The sequence below is a fragment of the Lissotriton helveticus genome, chromosome 9, assembly GCF_964261635.1.
Source record: "Lissotriton helveticus chromosome 9, aLisHel1.1, whole genome shotgun sequence".
Classification (NCBI taxonomy): domain Eukaryota; kingdom Metazoa; phylum Chordata; class Amphibia; order Caudata; family Salamandridae; genus Lissotriton; species Lissotriton helveticus.
Window position 1 is genome coordinate 994,995,161 of NC_136070.1, and position 22,062 is coordinate 995,017,222.

At 45.7% G+C, this 22,062-nt stretch overlaps 1 protein-coding gene across 1 annotated transcript in view; it reads left to right on the forward strand.

The window, feature by feature from the left end:
- Nucleotides 1-381: 381 nt before the first annotated feature.
- CACNA2D2 (calcium voltage-gated channel auxiliary subunit alpha2delta 2) overlaps nucleotides 382-22,062 on the forward strand; it is a 1,696,410-nt gene continuing 1,674,729 nt past the window's right edge. The window contains exon 1 of the mRNA XM_078661304.1: nucleotides 382-661. Coding sequence (XP_078517430.1) covers nucleotides 540-661 — 122 coding nt within the window. The 5' untranslated portion in view covers nucleotides 382-539. The remainder of the gene's footprint in view (nucleotides 662-22,062) is intronic.

Sequence of the window (22,062 nt, forward strand, 5' to 3'; positions counted from 1 at the left end):
TGAAGAATTGGGGGCCCCATAATGGCACACTGGCTGCAGGGGGCTGCGTTAGGCCACTGCCCACAACAGTCACAGGGGTCTCTTGTACTTTGAGATCCATTCATCCCTCCTAGGAGTATCTCCTCTCTGCATTGCCCAGTGGTGAGAAGAGAGAAAGGACTCCTGGTGGGCGCATCTGCTCCCTCCTCAGCCTAAGCGCGGAGATTCCGCGTGCCCGAGGTGCGCTCTGCGCGGCTTCAGAGAGGGCTCCCGGGTCGGCGCGGGCACTCCAGCCAGAGCCAGGCCGGGCATTGGAGGCTGGCGGCAGGGGGAGGGGCGCCAAAGGGGGCGGGGCCTGGTGGCAACGAGAGCAGAATTATGGGCTGAGCTAAGCTCAGTGCGGCTGGAGCAGCGGAGCCAGGAGTATCCCCGGCGCTCACCGCATCCCAGGCAGGCTTCCTGGCACCGGCTCCCCGGCCCAGAGCTCCGTCCCCCTGGTGACAGCTCTCTCCCCGCTGACCCAGCGGCGCACTCCTCCTGCTCATCCTGTTTTTGGAAAGATGGCGTTGCCGGGGTCTCCGAGCCGCGTCTCTTCCTGCACTTATTCGCTGCCGGCCATGGTCCTGCTGATGTCCCTGTGCGCACTGGGGGCCGAGGGCTTCATTTTCCCACAGCAGCCCACGTGAGTACCTCCCCCCCTCCCTCACCCCCACCCTTTGCCAGTCTCACTGGATGTCAGTGTCATTACTGGCACCGGAGTCATCCCCCTCACTGCCAGCAGCATCGCCGCCAGCGCTGCCAGCGTCGCTCCCCCTACCCTTGCTGCCAAAAGCGTCACTGCCCGTACTGCTGTCCTTACGATCCTTCTCAGCAGTACTGCTGCCGACGCCGCTACTATAACGCTGTCAACAGAGTCAATGCCAGTGCCATTGTAATTACGATCTCTCTCAGCAGGACTGCTGCCACCGCCACTACGCTGTCTGTCAAAAGTGTCACTGCCAGTACCACTGTCCTTATGATCTTTCTCAGCAGTACTGCTGCTGCCACCAGCATGCAAGCATCGCTGCTACTCCTGTGGCTGCCAAAAGCGTCACTGCCCGTACCACTGCACTTACGATCACTCTGAGCAGTACCACTGCCAGGAGCATGCGGGCATCGCTGCTACTCCTGCCGCTGCTAAAGGCGTCACTGCCCGTACCACTGCCCTTACTATCTCTCTCAGCAGTACCACTGCCATGCAAGCATCGCTACTTCCACTATCGGTACCAACGGCGTCATCTCCAGTACCACTGTATTTTACGATGTCTCACAGAAGTGTTATCAGTACCACTGTTACTGCCCCCAGCGTGCAAGCCTCACTGGCAGCACCGCTGCCCTTGCCATCTCCCTCAGCAGTGCGACTGCCACCTGCATGCACGCACCTCTGCTATTACTGCCACTGCCAAAAACGTCACTGCTTTTACCACTGCCCTAATGCTTTCTCGACAGACTGTGCACGCTTCTCTTATACTACTGTCGCTGCCAACTCCGTCACTGGCAGTAACACTACTCTGGTCATCTCTCTCAGCAGCATTACCGGTGCCACTGCTATCAGAGCCAGCATGCTTGCATTCAGGACAGTACTCTCGGGAGTATTTTCTGTGCCGCTGACACCAGCGTGCAAGCCTCAGTGGTGCAGCTATCCCTGCCGAAAGCGTAACTGCCAGTGCCACTGCACTTATGATCTCTCAGCAGTACTACATCCACCGACATGCAAGCCTCACTGGTACTGTCGCTGCCGAACTGCCAGTAGCACTGCCCCCCAGATACCTCCCAGCAGTATTATCCGAATGTATTCCACAGCACCACTTCCAGTACCACTGCCCTTCAGATACTTTTCGGCAGTATTTTCTGTACCACTGCCACCAGCATACAAGACTCACTGGTGCTGCCAACGCTGCCGAAAGCCTTACTGCCAGTACCACTGCCCTTCAGATACCTCTCAGCAGTATTATCGATGCCACTGCCACCAGCATGCAAGCCTCACTGCCAGTGCCACCACACTTCAGCTACCTCTCAGCAGTATTATCGGTATTTATTCCACAGCCTTACTGGCAGTACCGCTGCCCTTCAGATACCTCTCAGCAGTAGTATGGGTACCACTGCCACCAGCATGCATGCTTCACTGCCAGTGCCACTGCCCTTCAGATATCTCTCAGCAGTATTATCAGTATTTATTCCACAGCATCACTGCCAGTACCACTGTCCTTATCACATTTACCACCAGCGGCATCGTTGTCAGCGCCACCAGCATCCCTGCCGCCAGCCTTACTGCCGACATCACCAGCAGTGCTGCCTCCATCAGTACCTCCAGTACCCTAGCGTCTCTGCCAGCAGTATTAGCTATACCATTAACAGTGCTACCAGGATGAACACTGTTGGAGCAAGCACCCGTGGCAGTGCCGTCCTGGGTACCAAAAGCGTCAGTGGCACATCCCACTGAAAAGGGTCTCACTGCCAGTCCCGTGCCCACTGCCAGTTCCGTGCCTACTGCCATTACTGCTGCATGAAATGTCACAGCATGTCTGCCAGTGCTGCTGATACTCCCGCCAGCAGGCATCACTGCCACCATCATGCCAGCTGAGGCTGTGCTTTCTTCACCCAGTGCCCCAGCCACCACAGGCACTTTGATCATTGGCTAGGGTTACCGACGTCACTGCCACCGTCAGCACTGGCAGCATTGGCATCCCGATGGAACTGAGGCCTTCTCCGTCATTCATGCCAGGTCGCCATCAACTGCTCTGCTGGTGACACTAACCACACCCCTGTTAGGCTCATGCACAATCCCACCGACCTAAGCAAACGTCGGTGCTGCCATAATCAGTGGTAATGGCACAATTATTCATGCCACAAACACAATGTTTTTTAAGTGGTCTTATCTTCACTGACAACCGACCGTTTCAGTGCCATCACGAAAAACACCTTCACCCAGGCCTGCGCTGATGTCCATATAATCTCCATACAGTGCAATGAGTACGATTGACAACCCAGTGGCGATATATTCCATCACATTCACAAACTGGGTACCAATCCGTGGTCACCGCTGTAACTCATGATGGGCAACAGCACCTGCCATTGACAATCATGATAGGCAACAGCACCTGCATTGACACTCGTGATAGACAAAAGCCCCTGTCTTTGACACTCATGACTGGCACCAGCACACGTCATTGACACTCGTGATAGGCAACAGCTCCTCCCATTGTCACTCATGACTGGCACCAGCACACGTCATTGACACTCGTGATAGGCAACAGCTCCTCCCATTGTCACTCATGATAGGCAACAGCACCTGCCATTTTCACTCATGATAGGTAACAGAACCTGCCATTGTCACTCATGATAGGCAACAGCACCTGCCATTTTCACTCATGATAGGCAAGAGCACCTGCCATTGTCACTCGTGATAGCCAACAACCCCTGCCATTGTCACTCATGATAGGCAACAGAACCTGCCATTGTCACTCATGATAGGCAACAGCACCTGCCATTTTCACTCATGATAGGCAAGAGCACCTGCCATTGTCACTCGTGATAGCCAACAACCCCTGCCATTGTCACTCATGATAGGCAACAGAACCTGCCATTGTCACTCATGATAGGTAACAGAACCTGCCATTTTCACTCATGATAGGCAAGAGCACCTGCCATTGTCACTCATAATAGGCAATAGAACCCGCCATTGTCACTCATGATAGGCAACAGCACCTGCCATTGTCACTCATGATAGGCAAGAGCATCTCCCATTGTCACTCATGATAGGCAACAGAACATGCCATTGTCACTCATGATAGCCAACAGCACCACCCATTGTCACTCGTGGTAGGCAGCAGCACCTGCCATTCTCACTCATGATAGGCATCAGCACCTGCCATTGTCACTCATAATAGGCAAGAGCATCTCCCATTGTCACTCATGATGGGCAACAGAACCTGCCATTGTCACTCATGATAGGCAACAGCACCTGCCATTTTCACTCATGATAGGCAACAGAACCTGCCATTGTCACTCATGATATGCAACAGAACCTGCCATTGTCACTCATGATAGGCAAGAGCACCTGCCATTGTCACTCATGATAGGCAAGAGCACCTGCCATTGTCACTCATGATAGGCAACAGCACCTGCCATTGTCACTCATGATAGGCAAGAGCACCTGCCATTGTCACTCATGATAGGCAAGAGCACCTGCCATTGTCACTCATGATAGGCAAGAGCACCTGCCATTGTCACTCATGATAGGCAAGAGCACCTGCCATTGTCACTCATGATAGGCAACAGAACCTGCCAGTGTCACTCATGTTAGGCAAGAGCACCTGCCATTGTCACTCATGATAGGCAAGAGCACCTGCCCTTTTCACTCATGATAGTCAACAGAACCTGCCATTTTCACTCATGATAGGCAAGAGCACCTGCCATTGTCACTCATGATAGGCAAGAGCACCTGCCATTGTCACTCATGATAGGCAACAGCACCTGCCATTTTCACTCATGATAGGCAAGAGCACCTGCCATTGTCACTCATGATAGGCAAGAGCACCTGCCATTGTCACTCATGATAGGCAAGAGCACCTGCCATTGTCACTCATGATAGGCAAGAGCACCTGCCATTGTCACTCATGATAGGCAACAGAACCTGCCAGTGTCACTCATGATAGGCAAGAGCACCTGCCATTGTCACTCATGATAGGCAAGAGCACCTGCCATTGTCACTCATGATAGGCAACAGCACCTGCCATTGTCACTCATGATAGGCAAGAGAACCTGCCATTGTCACTCATGATAGGCAACAGCACCTGCCATTGTCACTCATGATAGGCAACAGCACATCCTATTGGCAATCATGATAGGCAGCAGCACCTAGCAAGTGCTTCCCTTGCAGGGCTACAATGATGTATCATCCGTAGTGTCACTCGGTATGTGCAGTGTTTCTGCCTTTGCACCAAATACGTCATAAAACACACACACTTCCCGTGCCCACTCCGAGTACCCCCTTTAGATCACCAACTGTCCATATGGCAGCGATATTACCCACAAACCAACTACTTTATCTGTGCTACGCCTCGTGCACACACAGCACCGCGAGTATCAGCCTAACCCCCTACAACAAACAAGATGTACTTGGTGTGCCTATTATTGCATTTTTAATTCTTCACATACCCTAAGGTGTGTGTGGAAATCAATAAAAAAAGAATATTCTGCCAACCATGCCCCTACAGAATCCTCCCTACACAAGCCACTCCTAAAATGCTTGCAGCTGCCACCCATAATACCCACCCGTGGTGTCCCCAATAATGGGTTGCACTTATTACTCAAAAGGATGTTCTGTTATCACTGCCAGTATGCCCAGCTGGTACACCGTGGCCCACGCCTCCATCATGCTGTCATTACTTATATTTGCCATTACCTGGACAAACAAAAAAAATCACTGATGCTCCTGTTACCAGCATTTTCCAAACGTGACCTGCTCACACACCAGATACCCAGTGCTTAATTTGCAAAAAGTGCCAGCGCTCTCCCCAGGAGGCCACTGCACCTTGTACCACACATTGTCCCTGCTGGTGCCGCCAGTGATAGTAACAACACAAGTACTAACATTCACCCTCCTAAAAGTGTGACAGTTCAGAATATTTCTGGCTCCCAAAGCTATAAGAATGGCTTGGGTCGCAAGTAATATTCATTTATGATGTATATTGAGTTAATAATTAACTGTTGTTGTGGTCATCTCTAAATTAGCCAGAAAATGCCCCCATGTGGCAGATTGTCACAGGCCCCCCTGCTGACAATTAAGTGCTGGTGCAGGGCACCGGAAAACCCTGGCGCAAATTAAGCACTGCCGATACCGGCACTGAATCTCAAACTGATCATATCATTTCTTGCAACAACACGTGTTGTGCGTCCCACCTCACTTATGCTTTTAGAGGTCACTCCAGCAGCATTCTCATGTTCAGTGGAGGCTTTTGAGTGGCCATTATATCTAAAATCAATCAGTCTTCACTGTTATCCTTATTAAAACCCACACAATCACTGCGGCTGCCACTGAGTGTTAATACAGCTGTAGATTCAACCACACTACATCAATCAGAACCAAACCTGCAATGGAATCCGCCAGTGTCAGACTCTGCCACATCTACCACTTAAGTCCTATCCCTGCGAGCATTTTGCCTACTACTTTTAGTGCCCATGTCATTGCAGAATATTTCTCTGCCTGTTCCACAACTTTTTCCATCAACAGTGCCAGGCAACATCGGCAGCAGCACATCACCAGCAGAAATGTACTCCAACAGCCCTTTACCAACACCCATCATAGAACTCTCATCCACCCACAAAACCAGACATTACACACACCAGACCTCTATCACTTGTTTTTTTGTGTTTGTTTCACTATGTGTTATCACCAGTTGCACTTTCGCCAATAACGTGTATTTATTCCGGTGTATTTATCACGTTAGTCTGCGGAATGTGTTGTGTTTTAGTCCCGAGTGAATTTGTGGTCTGAGAACAGGGATTATTGAGCATTTTATTCCCAGGTTTCTTTGCTGCATGTCTTTAATCTTTTTGTTGATTTCACTTGGCAGTGCTGGGCACATTTTATGCGTAATTCCTTGGTTTAACTTTTGTCAATACTGAGTACGTTTCGGTGTTTAGTTGTGAAAAAATGTATATTTTGCATTGTGAGCACGCGTCCTATTTCGGCGGGTCGATAGGCAAGATTCACAGTTCGGGTGTACGTTGTATTTTAGTGGTTAGGTGTGAAACATGTGTTTGTGTTTCCATAGTACTCTGCATTCGTATTTATGGGTTGTTTTATATTTTACTGAGTAGATACTGCAATCCAGTGGGCTTTTTATGGACGTTCTTGCGTTGTGAGTGGGGTGACTGCACGTTTTTTTGGGCGGATATATATTGTGCTTTACGCAGTGGGTGGGTATGATGCAAAGACGGATTAGATGAACAATTGTCCCCAAAAGGTGAATGAATGGATTCCTTGGCATTCTCTTTTGCCCGTCCCTCAGTAGGATGTATTGCACCCGATTTCTGAAGTTCATCCTTGTGGGCTACGCCATCAGGACAACTTATTTGCCCAAATGCTGATCAATGCCACCATTACCCAAAGTGCCAGAATACTCAAGCAGGTTATTTTAGTGGGCGGTGCTGGACAGCTCTGTGCTGGGGCGTGGGTGACGTGGCTATGAGAACTAATTTGGTGTGCTTTGGAGGGTGGATAAGCCCTAGACTGCCTGCCTCTCTCTATGGTCAGGTATTTGGTGGGCATATATCAGCATATGGGTTGGGGGTTCAGAAACAGGGGTTTGCTGCTGGGCACATATCTCATTTCGTCCTTGGCAATGTAAAGAAGCGTGGGTGTGGGTGTGCACATGCTTTGGTTTAGTATGTGGCCTATGGCAGGATATCGCAGTATAGAGTAGCACATTTTGCGGCCCGAAAATGGAAAATGTGCAGCCCAAAAGGCCTGCAGTGTGACCCATGCTAGAGGGGGCCCGATTTTAAACAAATATGTTTCCTCCTTCATCCCTGCCCCCCCCCCCCCCATTTCCGGTGGACTTGTTTTTTTTAGATTTTTGGGACCCCACCCTTCACATAGTGAGCTCTGTTTTTTTTTTATTTTAAACCTGTCTGATCTCAGTCCTCGGTGCAGTTACCCCACTCCAGGGCCAGTCAGGAGGCTGCAGACTGGCGCTACCGGCCCAGGCCGCAAGGTGGCTCTCCAGGGAGTACGCCACACAAGAAGCTGAGGAGGAGGAAATAAATAAACACGTCACCTGCTTGCTGCCCTTCTTTTATTCGGCCCAGTGATCCGTGTTGGGCTAATAAAATGAGGGGGTCGCATTTCCCAGGCAGTTTTGGTAAAAGTGCGGGCTTTTTGCAAAAGTGCTAGCTAAGTGATTTTTTTTTTTTTTTTTTTTTGCAACTCGCTATATCGCGAAACCCTGGAGTGATTATATAGGGGTAAGAGACTTGTTGAACGTATTGATATAGCTACATAATTGATTGAAGTACACACCATAGATTAGTTTAGCAAGTATGTGTGTGTTTGCAGGAGATATGAAGATGATTTAGGTCATCCCATGTAAACATCCGCATAAAATGAAATGCACTTAAAGTACCAGGGCTGGTCTGACGATACTTTACTTTGGCAATGCTGTTTTTCTTACCTTTCTTTATCCCTATTTTACCTTTTCCTGTAATTATGTTTAAACTATGCCTTCAGTGTACTGTAATTCAAAGTCAACACTTCCTATTGTTTGCACCAATAACATTCTTATTTTCCTGTGATATGCATTAAATGCTAAAACATAATTTTTATATTCGTTCCAGATTAACCTGCCAGCTAGGAAGCACATATACTGTACTATTAAAATAGAATGCAATGATTAGTATTTTTACAAAATGAACAACATATGACCAATGGCTTTCTTTTTTCTGTTTTTTAGCATGTGATTGTAATAAAAAAAAGAAGTAAAAAAGTAAAACGATTCAACCAGCTTGGCTATGTCAGACCTATTGCCCTTGATTCGCTTATTTTTAGGACGAAATTAAAGTGAAGTTTCGTTTTTGGATTTGTGCTGCACTTAAGGGCATGTGATTCTTTCATATTTCAGAGCAGACCAAGGCCCACTATTTCAGAGGGTTGTTGGCCTGGCAGCTTTACGAGAGGAAATTCGTCATACTTTAGTGGATGTGCAAAAAACTCGCCAAGCTGGGCAATGGGGCTCAACAACTGGTTTATGTTACAACGATTGAACTACTATATATATATAACAACTGGGTTATGTTACATCCCCTGAACTACTATAGATGAGCCTCATACTGGTGCATCAACAAGGAAAATTAATTGGCTGTGTGTTGGAGTGGTTAAGAAGTGACGTTTGGTGGCGCAAATTGTTTTTTTTTCAGAATGTTGTGTGGTGACAGTTTGGTTGACCTCTTATGGCTGTGTTTAGTTAGTTCATCCATGTTTTGTGTGGCCTACACTTGGCATGTGAACTACATAAATAGTGCAGATGGGTGTAGGTTTGTGCACAGGCCTCCCAGGTTCACATTTTGCCTGCACTTGGTGTGTGAGAGAGTAAGTCCTGCACCTAAAATATCAAAATCATTTATCTTGTGAGTGGTGTAAAGTTTGTAGATCAGCTGGTGATGATAAAATGGGGGTTGGCTTGCTATTTTGTTCAGTTAAGCTGTTTGATAATACATAGGCGTTTAACATATGATTAAAGAGGCATTTTATTCTAAGGTAGTGCTTGGGTGTGTGCTGACTAAAGATTCTGTCCCATATGTGTGTATTGCACAGATTAGCAGAATCGAGTTGTCTTATATGTAAAAGTTTACTTTATGAACATGTATTTTAAATAATCCAAGTAATCAAGTGGCTAATCCTTCTACGGGTTTTGTGTGCATAGATATGCGTGGGTATACACATACACTTGTCTGTATACATTAGCTTCCATGAGGCATTAATCTGGCTGAATATATAGGTATACTGTACAAGTGCATAAACCTCACAAGTTGTTTATTAGATGAGGAGCCATAACTCACAAGAGCAAAGTCAGTGGGAGTTAAAAGCCCGTAACTTAACCTACTAGTAAAATAAAAGCCACATCATACGACCCTTTACTAACCTCTACATTTAAGAGAGCCCTGGCTCCATGAGATTGCATTTTAAGTCTGTGGCAATGGTGTTCTATGTGTCCTTTAGTAGGATTAGTTGAGAAAGTAAGTTATGTCTGTTGGGACTGCACTTCCTAGCTGCCACTACCAAGCAGGATGGGCTGAGGAGGGCTCATGACGCCCCAGCGCTACAAAGCGCCTGTTCCTTCCCCAATGTGTGGGACGCGCGCCATTCCAGACTCAAGGAAATTGGACACCAATTGGAGAAACTGATTGAGATCTAAAGTGATCCAGGTATCTGGTCAGCCCATGTGGCTGCCCGGGAGCCTGTGGCTGGTGGTTCCACTGTTGAGCCCAGCCCCCATATTCAAAAAGCCGCCACACCAGTGTGAGAGTCCATTGAACAGGGTTAACAATGGAGTAGGGCAAAACTTCCTGGCTGGAGAATAAAATGGGCGTGTAGGAGAGGTAGTGTTCACGATGCGCCTGTGAGTGAGCTTAGAGCCCAGGAGAATGAGCTCCAAAATGAGCTCCAAACTGTGCATCTACCCCCTGCCTCCGGTGCATATGTTGTAATTTTACCTGATGTTCCAACTTTACCCTCTGGATCACCTAAGACTCTGGAACAGCTCAGGAATAAGGTTACTCACTGGTTTAGTAGCAATGCTAGCTTTAATGCTAACCTTGATGTCTATAAGGATATTCTCCTGGTACATAGAGTTGAGTCTGTGAGCCCTCGCCCAAGTGTTTCAAGGGTGACTGTGTTATTGTAAATTTCATCAACCAAGGGTGTTGGATGATTTGGCTGTCCAAGCCAACCTGGGTCTCGTCGGGTCACCTAGGATCAAAAATGTGTCCTTATCTTTATTTTACAACCATCTGAAGCCGGTTAAATGCAGTAGTAACACGCCTGAAGTAAGGCCCGTTGATGTATGCACAGATCCAGGAATCGTAACAGCTAATCGTTTTGAGCCTCGTTCCCCCTTGGGCGAAATAGACTGACTGATGGGGGGTTGCACTTAGCAAAAATAAATTTTGCACTATGTACCATAAACAGACTGATCCAGCAAACCTCCTGATCTAAGAAGCCCCTAAAATTGATGAATCTTTGCCTTTTACAGAAAGTCAGAGCACAGTCACAAATCACGTAGGTTAGGAAGAGGTTGGGAAGCCCGGCGGGTGAAGCAACACCGCAGGTGGGGGAGAAACAACATGGTGGGTGGTTGAAGAAGCAACAAGCGGGACAACATATGAGCAAAAGAAAGCAACATGGAGCCCAGGAGTCAGAAGCACACAAGCAAGAGAGAGTAACACAAGTTCAGGTGGGGAAGATAAGCTTGTGAGCAGAGAGTCAAGGGAAAGAAAAGCACACAAGGGAGATAAGCTAGAAAACACATGCACTCTCATGGAGTGCCTAAACAAAAAGAAAAAAGTAGTTCCCTAAAAACAAGCAGAGGAAGAATTGAAGTCAGCCAATCAAAGAGATGGTAAAGAGGCTATTATCCTTGCAAGGAACAAACACAAGATGGACAGGCTGGGAACAAGGAAAGCCACCCAATAGAAAGAAAGCAAGTAGGAGTGACAGTAAAGCCAATCAATGGTATGCAATGCCCAAGCTGAAAGCCCTTGTATGTTCTTGGGAGGCCACAATATGTCTTTCACAACCAGTCTTCTTGTGATGTCTGGTACGCGCAACTTTGAAATAATTTACTTGCATGCCCGATGTCCCGCCTTCTCGGTCTGTTTACTGTAGATATAGTAAATGGTCTGTAACGGAGCAGTGTGGTTTGCAGCAGCAGCCCACTGGGCATGGTATTTAAAGCATTTAAAGATGTTTTAAAGATTTTAAAAGGTTGTGACTATCTGACCGTGCCTAATTACTGCTGCACATTCCCATGCATAACATTATTTCATCACTATGCCTTAGTAAGCAGGTTACTGTGGAATGCTATAATCATATTTTAGAAGCAGCAAACTGTAGTCTGTTTACTATGGACACAGTAAATAGACTACAGCAAGGTCATTAAATCAGAAAAGTGTGTGGAACTGACCTGGTCAGCATTGTAGATAATGTAGCTGTTTATAACATTTCTAATTGCTTGTGGCAGCCTTTTCCCCTCTTGCATGGTTTTCAGAACAAACAAGCAGTGTCTAAGCAAATCAGTCTGGAATGCCAACGTTTGGCTTTGCTTATATCTGATTTTTTTTAAAACTCGTAAGGTAGGGTAGGGTAAGGGTAGGATAGTAAGTACTATACAAATGCTATAATACAATCTTATGCAAGAGGATTATTTTTGCTTATATTCACATTACGTAAGAGTAGAATGCCGACACTCACAGAGGTAAGCCAGCATCTGAAGTCCGCTGACCATGTGCATCGTGACGTCTATTGTGGTGTGAGATACAAAATGTGCAAGACAAACTAACATACTAATGAGAGCTGACTGAGAGCACCTGTAAGTAAACTATTAATAAATATAAATGTATTAAAACTAAAAGGTCTTGGCTAAAACAAAACCTGAAAATATCACACTGCAGTTTTGGGTAAAGTTTTACTCACATGTTTTGACCTTGTAGAACTGTGAGGTAAAGTTCTCAAAGAGTATGAGGGGTCAACAATTGCAAATCCTCCTCAAATTCGGGTGAATAGAGTTTGCCACGGTTTAGTTAATACAGGCTCAAGTGCACCAGTTGTAGATGACAGAAAATACATAGGCGTCAGCAGGTATAACTTAGGCAAGCACGAGTTGACTCACAGAACGTGCAGCCTTCTTACCACTACAAGTAAAATAATAGGGCACTGACAGTTACCACATTAACACTTAATAGCAGCCATACTTTTAGAGTGCACCTTTGGTCTGTCAAAGGCACCCTGCATTCAGGCCAATTAAAATCTTAAAATGTATATTAAAAAATAAAAATAGACATCTGTGAAGGGCAGAAGGTTAAGATGGAAAAGTGTGGGTCTGACAGCTCTTCTCGTCTGTGCTAGTTTCAAGAGTTTGGAGAGCTTTTTCACGACTGTACACTGGCCCTATTGCTTTCAGAAATCGCAGGTACATTCTTTCGGGATTCTGGCGTGACTGGATCAATTCACCTTTTTCATTCACTCATTCGTCCATTAAGGTCTGAGCTATCAGTTCTAGTCAGTCTATGCCCTCCCTCCCGAACCCTTTCAGAGCCTCCTTCTCTAAATCTTGGATTACACTCTCACTTCTAGTTCCACTTATCCAGGCTTCCGCTATACATACCCGAAACCATTTATTCCATCCTCGCCTACCCAGATGACAAAGGCAACTTTTGATTCTTAATCTTTATACATTCAAAAAATATAATCAGACTTCATTAAAAAAAAATTCAAAGCATGCTAGCACTACTTGACCTATTTGGTGAATTAAATGCTGTGCCATCCTCAATGCAATTCCCCCACGGAGTATTGTGCTACTTGCCGCAAAGCGCTTTAACACCTCATCAGGGGTAGCAAGAGCTTATAATTGTAAACCCTTCCCTTTTCTATCCCTCCACTATCCTTTTCAATCCAAATAACAGACTAAAATGTACACCGCTCAAATTAATTTCATATTTTCTTATACTAATTTACCAGAAATACTTTTTGGGCTCCAGAGTTGCGTACTACTCACCAATAAAACATTTCAAGGCCTTATCAGGGGTAGTAAGTATTATATAAATGCAATTACAATTACAATCTTTACTATGGTGCCTGTTGGTTGTTGTGTGGGGTCCGGTCCTGCTCCAGTCAGGCGCTGGCACTTCTTAACCCCTTCGATGCTCATGACGAGCTCAGCTCGTCATGAGGTACGCCTCTCGTACGCTCATGACGAGCTCAGCTCGTCATGAACCGTGGGTTTTTGAAAAAGACAGCGCACAGCGGGAAAACCCGCAGCGCGCATGGTGTTAACAAAACAATGCACCAGGTCTGTCAAAGAAACTCCACACTCAGGTCAATTGAATTCTTATAATGTTTATTAAGAGGAGAAAATTGACATCTGTGAATCACAGAATAAGCAGACAAGGACGTTCCCTCAACAGTTGTATAAAATGAGCGCTGCCAAGCAAAAGAGAGACACAAATATATAGTGTTTTATAAACAGGCCTTCAATGGAAGCACGTGGTTTTGATAAAACAAAGGGAATACACAGGTGCCGGAGACTGAAATGATGAGAAAGGGAGACCGCCTTCAATTGATACACACATGTAGACTTCTAGGCTTACCAAACTAATCATCACTTACTGATCTGGAGAGCAAAGATGTGATAGAAAGGTTCTAAAAATAGATGGGTACACACCCTAGGCACATTTAGCATGAGCAAGAAAACATGGCTGCATTGGTTATTGTTATTTCATCCCCAAGGTACGTTATGGGGCTACTGACAAATTGTTAATGTATATTAGAACATTGGAATATTAAGGGCTCCATTGAAGACCATAGAGTGATCTGGGCTTCTCCTGTCCAGTAGAAGCTTGGAGCATCAACATTCCAATGTTTGCTTTTCACAGCTGTTGCTGTGAACAAAGGCCTCGCGGACCCGAGGGTATTTCAACCCCCTCAGGCTCCATGAGATCTTCCTTTTACAAATTAGAACATTCTGCCCTCTAGGGGTGGAATGTTCTAATAGCCTTATAGCCCTCTGTAATGGGCTATACCTGCCATTATAGGCCCGCTCCCTTCTTAAAGACCCTAGCCAAACACTGGAGTAGGCCTTTAATGGCTGGTATAGCCCGCTATGGTGGGCTATAAGGCTACATTAACACCCAGTTCAGTGATGCTAATTTCATCAATATCAGAAGTGTGACAAGCTGGGTGAATCTGTTGATTCAAACCTGTGACCAATGTGTCAGACAGAGATTCCTGCAGTGGATGGATTAGTCCACAGAGTCACTGTTCCAGGCGTGGTCGACTTAGTGAATCAACGGATCATTTAGGATTCTTGTTGAACGTACACAAAGTCAGTGTAGGTGTTGGAAGACATGCAATAGCTAAATTTACAGCAATGCAGGTGTGGGTGATAGTTAGGCAGAAGTGGCTGGGGAGAATCCTATTTTCTGACACAGATCTTAAAACGTTTTCAGAAGGCAACTTCTGGCACATTTGAGGGAAAGATATTACAATAAGATATGGGGATTCTGAGCACTACATGTTAGTGCATTAATATTGCTTTACATTGGTTGGCTATGATAAACAGTCATCATGCATTTACAAAAAATCTAGACGTTCAGCAGATTCAACAAGACAAGGTATTAGGAAGAGCACATGAACACATATGAACCTGATTCTTCCAAGTATGTTACAATAGTGAGGATCCTAAATGTGTCTTTGTTCAACACACAAGGTGGCACAGTCCCCAGTGCAGCAGAGAGGTGCTTTGAAATTCAAGCCAGGACCTGGGAAGATGTGCCATTCTGTTCTTCAGCAGTTACAGATGATACATTATTGGGGGGGAATTGTCAAATGGATAAGAGGTTTTTCATCTGGAATGGCCTGGGCAGGTAGGCAAGCTTGCTAACACAACGTGCTGATTTTCTCTCTATTTGTGAAAAAGAAAATGTTTGCCCTGGGTGGAGAATGAACTTCAGGTTCAAAGATAAGTGTTCAGTATGATACCTAACCCTATTCGGGCTACTTATGAGATAGTACAGGTCAGGAAAGATCAGAAATCCATAGCACCATGGAGTTCTCACTAGTCCGGTAACTAATGGGAAAGTACACATTAAGAAAGACTAATAACATATACGATTCTGCAGATCATTAGACCCATAGCCAATAAAAATGAACAAACTGAGATAATCCTGAAACCAGTAAGGTTGTGTAGACAAGCAGCATATAGAACTATTGATTACAATAGCCTAAGCACCAATGAGAGTGGATTTATTGGCTAAAATGGACACAGAAGTAATAAGTTCCCGTCAGGCAGCCCGTGCAGGTAACAACGGTGGGGCGGGGTGGGGAAGGCAATCAACAGTCGACGGGGAGTGAAGATTACATTAAAAAAAAGAAAAACACTTACCTTGCACTCACTGCATCGCCGATGATTAGGCAAGTGCAAGGTAAGTGTTTTTCTTATTTTATTTAAGTTTCTCTCATCGTCAATTGTCGACGCTCCCCCACCCCGCCTCACTACTCTTACCTGCAAGGGCCATGCCGGGTTCACGTAGCACAAAATAGAACCTGAGCCAATAGAACATGTTCATCATAGGATTGAGAAACACAAGGGAGCAATAAGATCACACAGAGCAACTAATACCAGCAACCAATAGGATCATGTAGATCAAGAATTGTCGGTACGGGCTACCAAGAACCACAGTCAACCTTGTCTGCCAACAGGATGGTGGCTAAGACTAATGTGCAATGAGAGCTCCAATTGGACTGATCTTTGAAAATAGGATCCTGGTGTTTTTTCTTTGTTCATTAACTCAATTTCTCTCACACTAGAAGACAGCCTAGGCCTTGACGTCAAATGGGGGGTGGTATGATGATGGTGGTCTGCAAGCAGAGGACAGACCATATGGGGGAGCACACTGTGATCCTTTGGATAACACTGAAGGTAGAAATCACAGCTTGATTGATCAATTGATTCAAGGATTTCTAGGATACGAAAGTACAGATCATCTTGGCGCGTACAAGAGGAAACACAGGCAGACTGAAGAGAGTAACCAGAGAAAAAAGTACACTGTTTGAGCAATGTTTAGAAACTCGGGTGACTTTGGATGGTCTTAATGCAGAGAGGGATGTCGTTCTAGGATTTTGGCCCTAGGTGGGAAAGGGATCCTTGAGGCAGGACCACTAGAACCATGAAACACAGAGCAGAAGATGGGGGTTAGAGCGATGGTCTTTATGGGGTCATAGACAATAAATGGTTCTGCAGACAGGATTGCTCAGTACCATAAATGACCCAATGCTTGAGGCATAAATCCATGAGCCGGACTCGATGCGCTACGGTGAGCCAGAGTAGCTGTTTCCTAGCCTCACTTAAGTTTCACAGCTCTGCCTAGGAGACTGGAGGACCGTCTAAGTAATCTCTGTTCTATAGAAGAGACTGAGATCAAAGGGGGGGGTGGGGGCAGGGGTGATGTGTGTTGTGCCAGAGAGGTATTTTGGGATGTCATTGTAAGATCCATTAATGCATCACAGAGAGCGGGCGAGAGCTGAGCAAGATGTTTGGGGACATGGGTGCACAAATGGCGCCTAATTATAAAAAGAAATAATACTGCGACGGGGAAATATTAAAGTCAATTAAGATAATTATCGCGATCCTCTCACAGGAGAATAGAGTGCAGCTCCCTCTGAATGTAGAGCTTGCAAAGATAATAGACTGCAGTGCGAAAGGCTGGCGCTTTCCCATGCACACCGCGTACAGAGACAGCTGCACACCGTGTACTGGTGAATAGTAATCCACATGCCACACTACACACTCTTAGTTATGTGCATACTTACACACCGTGTACAGGCACATAGAGATGTCACACACACTTCTCAATATTTTTTCTGCTATACTTTTTTAAAACAAAATGTATTTATTCAACAAAACAATCCACCCAGAAACACAGTTTCAACAATACAACCCATCCAGAAAACAGTCCTCTTTTAAACAGCCTCTGTTCCAGGGAAAGCAACAATATACATATGTGGTGGAAGGCACATACATCGCACAGGTCAGCACACTGCAAATATTAACATCCTTAGCTCTCCCGGATCAGTGTTCCCACTCCCTCACCCATTACTAAGATCTATACTTCTCCCATGGGCTCCATATCTTTTCTCACTTCTTTGGGCAGCCTCTACTCTTGTAAACTACTTTTTCTGCCAATCGGCACCAGTCCATGTCCGATATCCAGCCAAAGAGTTTTGGTGGATCTCGTACCCCCCACAACCGTACAATAATACATTTTGCCACCCCAGAAGCCACCATTAGCCATGTTTGTGTGTGTGCGGCCATCGATTATCCCCTGTGATTCCCAACAGGAGCCAGCGCGCCTCCTGTTGGATGCGTATCCCCAGAACCTCCAACATCACCCCGGCAACCCTCGTTCAGTAGCGTTGTTTTCTGGGGCAGTCCCAGATGATATGGAAGAAAGTTCTGGCTTCACCGTAACCTCCAACAAAGTGGTCTGTGGCTGCGCTCCCGAGCTTGTGGTGAAGTGTACGGGGATAATATGCTCTATGTAGAGTTCTAAATTGGATTAGTCGGAATCATGCCCGTATGGCTATCTCTCTAGGGCTCTGGACTGCCTCCTGCCAATCATCGTCCTCTAGCATTCCCAAGTCCCTTTCCTAGGCTACCCTAAGCGATCCCAGAGGTCTGTTATACATTTTTAATTTAATTTTTATATTCGGTCTTTCCCGGACTTTCCTCCTCTTTTGCAGTCGATACCGCCTTTTTAGCGTTCATGTCTGGCGAGTGCAAACTTCCCTCACCGCTGTGTGTAACTCATTGTTGTGGGTGCTTGTTACTCACATACACTGGAATCAAGGATAGTACAGAGTTGGATTGGGCGTCAGCTACACGTATAAGTGTTGCACAAAGTCCCTCATGCAAGACCTTTCTCAAAATCGTTATTTGTTGCCAGTCCCCCATGGGTCTATTCAAGGGATTGACCCACAGAGCCCATCCTCAGCAAAGGTACGGACAGGCGCCTCATGTATCAGGCACACACCGACATCGATATATTTACATATTTGCTTGAAACATATGTCTTCATCAGAATCGCCTGTGATATGGTACTGTGCTTGAATTTTCCCCCACATCCTCTGCTCTGTCCCTCACCTGAGCTTTTTCAACTTTCTGGGAATTACTTAGTTTACAATAGGGCGCTGGTCTTCATGATCTGCAGTGCAACATATGTGATGGTCACAGGTTTGATCGACTCCTTCCAAGCACATTACACAATCAGCTGATATTTTTATGAAATTACCAAACAAAGGTTTATCTACTCCTTAGGGTGTGCTTTCTTACAGTTGGAAGAGAGTTACATCCTTTAGCATGGTACTGGGAGTCTGGGTTCACTTTACACTTTTTTCCAGGAGTAGCCAACCAGCATTGGCGACATTGGCATGTTTCCCTCTAACATGTAAGTAGGGGAAACAAATTCTGCACATTGAGAGGACTATGCATTTAGAGGGGATCGGTGTCCCGAAGAAGGCAGCAGATCTCTTGGGACCTCTGAGGTTGGCTGAAACCTGTTGACAACCTAACAGGATCAGCCGACATTCCAAGTTTTTTACATCTGGTACAAGACACCATCATGGTGCATAGCAAAAAAATATACACAGGGTCTGGCATGTGTTCATAAATGTCTAATTGACGTTTACTAGTAGAAGAGTGCTGGATTAGAAATAGGTCGCCCACCAGTGCCTAATGGCTACATCACATCAGCATCCTCTTTTTTTCTCTCTTTATTATCCTAAGGGGTTAGATGGCTGATGTTTAGACGACAAAGCATTAGAAAGTGATCATCACACTGTTCAGCTCTGGTTTTTGACAATAGTATACGGTCAAGCCCTCCTAAGCTTTCCTTGTTTCACCACTGTCTACATAGCTCTACAGCCACCTTAGTAGGTGTGTTACATCACATCACTGGTACATTTACCCCAACTGTAGTTAAGGGAGAATCCTTCCATTGGATAGACCCTGGGAAATTACTGATGAACTATGGCATTGCCTTTCCTTACTAAGGGTCTTGACTCGAGTGACATTGTGTGCATCAGATCTGTGTGTAATCGCGTTTCCTTGGTAAATTTGTGCATTATTCTATTCAGAGAGTAAATGCTTGTTTATTTGGTGCTGGCTTTGGTTGGTGTTGCTTTTTTAGCCAGCGTATAGAATGTAGCACAGCATGGTTGGTGTATGTTCGCCTCTGACTGATTTGGCGTGAGTTTGAGCCCAAGCAAGGCAGACTCAGCCTTCCAACCTATTAAAATAGGTAATTTTAGCACCATAAATTGGATGGAAGTTTTATATATATATATATATATATATATATATATATATATATATATATATATATATATATATATTTAGTGTATATAGTTTAGAAACTGCAGAAAGACGTTTAGTTTGACATAAAATCAAAATATTATGTTGGTTGTAGAAGTTGTCATCATGGTATATTTACTTCTTGTTGGTGAGAGTATATGTGCCTTGTTGCTGAGTGTGTGCATGCTCCATTTAATCTGGGTGTGTATCTATGCGTCGTTGCTGAGGTATTGTGTGTACCTTGTTGCTCAGTTTTTGTGTCTGCCTTGTAGGTGAATATATACACTGGCATGTGTGTGTATTTGTTTTGTGTTTGTGGCCACGCCTTGATGCTGGCTCTGGGTGTAGGGATTCCTTGCTGTTCACTTCTTGTTAGTGTGCATCTCTTTGGAGGGGTGGGTGTGTATGTGTGTGTGTGAGCTCACTCTGTTGTCTTGTTGCTGACTATGTCGGACCTGCCTACTCGCATAGTACCACTGCGTGACACAATGTTGGATCCCTTCACATTGTCACCCGGTGAAAAGCCGATATCACATGGTGGCAGGGACGACAAGCCGTAAACCCCTTCAGTGAGTAGGTTTCCAGCTGGTCTTTTGAAGCTCTAAGCAGCCGATGTCCATTAACAGGTGTGAAAACAACCCAGGACTTTTGCTGCAGATCCAGCAAACTTTTGTTTTTTTTGGGGGGGGAGAAGTAGGGAAGGTTTGTGAATGATGTGGGCAAAACAGCCTCTCAGCTCGTTCTCGGCAAGAAGCTCCATGCCCGCCTCACACTGTCAAATTTTCAGGTCTGCTGTTAGCCAATACCTTTTGATTTTACCTAAGCTATATTTATAATATACTTTATAGGTGCTTTCCGCCAGCCCTCTTCATACATTTGTCTATTGTTGTGTCATTCATTTTGTATTCAGCCCACAACAGCATACGGCATGGGGCAATGGATAAGCCCACTTCAGCCATTGGCTAGCTTAACTGGAAATTATGATATCTGCTCTTTAACAGGCTGCACATCCACACCAAAGTAGTTAACTTCAGTACCAAGGACAGCTATGGAAATCTATGCTTTTTGATTTTACAAAACTCATGACAAAACAGAAAACAAATGTTGAAACAGCTAGAAGGCTGGCAGCCCAACATCAGACCTATTGTCTTTACCAGTGATTGTTTTTGAACCTGGCAAGTCCGCTATAGGCTCACCAAATTGCTGACTGCATTCCACTTTGCTGATATTCTCAGCAAAGTGGAATGCAGTCAGCTTCTTTTGTGTGTTATGACTTGTTATGTTTGACGTTTTGCTGAGTACATGCCTCATTGCATGTTTGTCAGCGCCCCGTCCCTGAGATTGTACATGGTTTTCCACTTGTTGACGGTTTGTGTTGCTGAGTGAGTGTGGGCCTCATTGTTCTTTGTGGGAATGCTTTGTTGCTGTGTGTGTCATTCCTCATGGCTATCTGCATGTTCCATTGCCGTGTGTAGGTGTGCTTCACGTGTTTATGTACCTCGTTGCTCTCAGAGTGAATGCTGAGAATCAGTAGCGACCGGTGTTCTTGCAAAGTGGCACGGAGGGGGGAGAACCGGGGACGACAGGCAACCAAACAAAAAATGTTTTAAAAGAATTTACATGCCTCTCCAACGCTCCTCTCTGGCTCCTAATCCCCTGCAGCCAATCCTAGTGCTCCTCTTAGGCTGAGAGCAGCATCAGGATTGGCCGACCTTAATTTGCGCTCCAAGTTAGATTGGGAGTCTGTGACTGCTGTCTCCAGCCTAGCGACCCAGCTCTGGTTGGGCACTGCTTCAGTGCGCATGACGGTTTGGCTGACCTGAGACGGCTGTCCAAACAGGCATGCGCGCTGACAACAGTGCACCTACCACTCCCCCTCTGCCTGTCATCTCCATGGCCCTGCTCCCTACACACGACACTATAGAGAAAAATAAAACCATATTAAACACTGGTTATTATCATTTTATTTTTCATTTTTTGGGCTATTGGCGGGGGGCGAGGTTCCTCTACCATAGGGGAGGAGCCACTGCTGCTGATACTGTGCATCTCCTGGGGGGGGGGGGGTGCATCCAGTCAAAGGATGTGAACGTGTTTTGGACGTGGGTGGCCAAGTTTAAGTCTGTGCCTTTTTGAGATGTAAGTGCATGAGGTGCTTGACAGGGGCGTAGCATAAGGGGTGTGTTTGCGGTGTTAAACTCCCTCCTAATAAATATATTTATTTTCTGGTATATAATGGAGTACAGGTGCTTTCAGTCGGGTATGGTGAGGTGTCTGCCGGTTTTCACCAGGACTTTTTACATGAACAAAAAATGAGCACTCCCTGTCCCTCAGTTTTGAAAGTCTTAAAAAATGCTGTTTTTACAAAAATAAAATATTGTGATTTTTCTCACTTAGTGCCCAGTTTATCTTCCATTCCACT